We start from the raw sequence: 3,524 nt of genomic DNA, 5'->3' as shown, positions 1-3,524 counted from the left end.
CAGGTCTAGAAATCTAGAAGAAATTAATCTGGCTTTCCATTCTTTACTTCATCACATCAGTCAGACAGCAAAGCTGAAGATCACCAGGATGGACAGGTTAAGGAAAAAAATCAAGAAGCACGTGCAACTCCACTCCACAAGACGAGATGAGAGTATCCAGTTCAACTATGCATTCTTTTCACTGTGTAAGTATTAAGCAAAAAGCCTGATTCTCATCAGTGGTTCTGCCAGTGATATGGTTCTTCTACTTTAAAATGGAGAAGGGAAGGAAAATGGAGAAGCATGAGGTCAGGGCCTTAACATTTTTTGAGGAGTGAGAGGCATGAGACCACAACTTGTGTGTTTGTGGGGCCGGGCAGGGATGGAGAGATGTGTGTGGGAGGGTTAAGAAAAAAAGCTTCTAAAACAAAGTATCAAATCCTTATTCTCCTCACTTTTGTGAAAAAGGGTCAGTCATTGCCATAAAAAAGCCAAATGAAACCAAAATACAAACAAGGAAATGAGAACTAGTTCCACCAGGCCTTGCATTTTATATTTCTATCCAAAATTAAAATTCACTTGCAATAAAAAAAAAATCATTTAAAAATTAAAGACAAAATTATAACTTGGAAAGGTTGAGGAAGTAGTACTATTTCTTTCTGGCATATTATTTGTTTGGCACAATCACAAGTTAAGACTTTACAGACATCATGTGGCTGTTCACATTTAAAGTTTCTATGCTAAAGTGATTACTTTCGGGGTAAACAAATAAATCTGCTAAACGAAGTCCGTAAACAGGCCAAGCCCGGCAGACACGGGCAAGTATGGTGTATTCTCCGCCCAAAAAATGGAACCTACAATAAAAAGGAAAACTGATTCAGAGCAAGAAACATTTCAAAAACAAACTAAACTATTCTTGAGAAATTTCTTTAGAAACAGATAATGTTTATTATGTGTTAACTATTCATCAGGTAATATGCTTAGCACTTTTCATTTACTTCTTTCCATCCTTACAGCCACCTTGAGAAGGGAATAAATACTTTAGTTGTACTCACTTTACAGATGAGCGACTGAGGGACAGAGGGATTAAGTAAATTGCCCAAGGGTCACATATCTAGAATCTGAGCATGGCTGGCAGCTGGACCAGAGACACTAAGCTTTTAGTCACCAAGCTATACTTACTGCTTTTTACCATTTCTCTTCTTAATTATTGTTATAGTATCTTGCTACTAAAGCTACTAAAGAAAAGCATAAAGTTATGGGCATGACCACATCTACATAAACTCACACAAATGAGCATATAAAATTCACATATTGACACACAGACACAAGGAGTCAAAATGCTGGAGGAAAAAAAATAAAAAGAGGAATGAGAGAAATTTAGGGAAGGCAGCAAACTTGATCTGCAGAAATGGAACAAACCAAACTCCAGCCTAGGGAGATCAAGCAGTGGAAGGCTGGCTTTATTCCAAGAATCATTCTATTTCTACTTCCAAGAGGCCAGCAATGCCATCAGTGAAGATGTGTTGAGGAGGGTCCACTAGCATGGTGGTTCTCTGTATCAGTGGCAAATAGAGTACACTCAAAATATGTATGTAGAAAAGAGGCAAAGACAACACAAATCTTCCTCTTTCCCCTAGGTATGGCATCTTCTGGAGATTGTGCCTTGCGAGTTGTAGGAAGAAATGTAACCCTAAGCCTGAAGATGTTTTATAATCAATGAAACAAGAGGACAAATGAGTACAATTCCTAGTAATGTGAGAGAGGCAGGCTGTGAGATTCGTGCCTCAGGGATCCTTCTCCATTTTAAGCAGAGAAGAACACTATGTTTTTATTCCTTCCAACTTAACTGCTTTATTCGATATCCTAGTAGCATCTTTACTATTCTATTCCACTAAGAGAGGCCACCCTCTTACTGATTATCTGCCCATATAACAAAATCTGAGATGCACCTTCCAGATTCTTCCTAAATAATCGCTTTGTGCATAAAGACAGCTGTCCACAGACAGTGGCAGAACCATTTTATCCTATCTTTGGGTTGAACCAACAGAACAGATGACACAACAACATACAGGCCAATTACTCTGGCCCAGTCTTTGGTTGGCACCATGCTCAACTTCTCCTTACTTCCTGTTTCTTCTCTTTCTCTTTCTTCTTTCCTGCTCTCCACTTCCAAAATTGTTCTGGAAGGGCCTGGGAGATGCCTGAGATCAATAAATCCAGAAAAGGAAGCAATAGGAGGGCAGGGTGTATATGCACTGAAGAGGCAGGACAAAATCTACCCACGCCATTCCAGGCCTTTTGGAATGGCTCCAACCAAAGAAGGCTATACAGAGGCCCAATGGCCATCAACTTGATTTTGACTGTGTTTGGAATGGTTCTGTCACTGTGCTAAAGGGTACACTGCTGGTTGGCTCATTTGCTGCCACTAAGAATATGTTAGACAAAGTGGATACAGCTGGAATGGATCCAACAAGTATAAGCAGACAGTATGAGAGCTCATCACCAGAACTTTCTAATCTGTTCTGACTTGGAGACATTGAGAGCTTCTTTTGCACCAAGCCCAGAACCACTGCATAGGCCAGTGGATCTCAGCCACAGGTGACTTTGCTTCCCAGGGGACATCTGACAATGTCTGGGGCATTTTTGGTTGTCACAACTTAGAGTGTATTACTATCTTGAATGGAGAGAGGTCAGGGATACTGCTAAACATCTTACAATACATAAGGCAGCCTATCAGAGCAAAGAATTTTCTTGCTCCCTATGTCAACAGTGCTGAGGTTGAGAAATCTTGCCAAAGATAGCAATACCAAGGAGCCTGAAGTAACAGAAATATAATAAGTATGTTAAACAGTTTTGGATGGAAAACAATAAGCATGTTTCTTTTATTCATTCATTCAACAGATATTTAGTGTGTGTCTCCTTCACCTGAGGTCCTACTTTAGGTACTGAAGTTACAATGATGAACACAGCAGGAAAGATCACTGAACTCATGGAACTTATATTTAAATGATGAGAGACAGATGACCAGTGAGATGGATGAGCTACTAACTGTGTTTGTCTTGTGATTGACTTATATGACTCTGCATAATGTCCTACAAGTTCATCCATGTTATGTGGTGTTTTGCAGACTCTACATTATTTTCAGTGTTGCATAGTATTCCATTGTGTGCATGCAGCATAGTTTGGTAATCCATTCTTCTGTCTATGGGCACCTAGGTTGTTTCCATCTTTTGGCTATTGTAAATAGTGCTGCCATGAACATGGGTGTGCATATATCTATTCTTGTCCTGGTTCTCACTTCTTTAGGATATATACCTAGGATTGCTGGGTCAAATGGTATTTTTAATTCTAGCTTTTTAAGGAATCACCATACTGCTTTCCACAGTGACTGCGTCATTTGACAGACCCACCAGCAATGTGTGACAGTCCCAATCTCTCCACATCCTCACCAGCATTTGTTATTTTCTGTCTTGTTGAACATTGCCATTAGTGCTGGGGTGAGATGGTATCTCATTGTCATTTTGATTTGCATCTCTCTAATG

At 39.8% G+C, this 3,524-nt stretch overlaps 1 protein-coding gene across 1 annotated transcript in view; it reads right to left on the bottom strand.

The window, feature by feature from the left end:
* Window positions 1-728: 728 nt before the first annotated feature.
* The window catches only part of PROK2 (prokineticin 2), a 43,148-nt gene continuing 40,352 nt past the window's right edge, over window positions 729-3,524 (bottom strand). The window contains exon 3 of the mRNA XM_007947329.1: window positions 729-833. Within this exon, the coding sequence (XP_007945520.1) occupies window positions 729-833 (105 nt within the window). The remainder of the gene's footprint in view (window positions 834-3,524) is intronic.

The sequence above is a fragment of the Orycteropus afer genome, unplaced genomic scaffold (genome assembly GCF_000298275.1).
Source record: "Orycteropus afer afer isolate SDZICR_OR568_19922 unplaced genomic scaffold, OryAfe1.0 scaffold00180, whole genome shotgun sequence".
In the NCBI taxonomy this organism is placed as follows: Eukaryota; Metazoa; Chordata; class Mammalia; order Tubulidentata; family Orycteropodidae; genus Orycteropus; species Orycteropus afer.
This window is presented reverse-complemented; position numbering and strand designations above follow the sequence as displayed.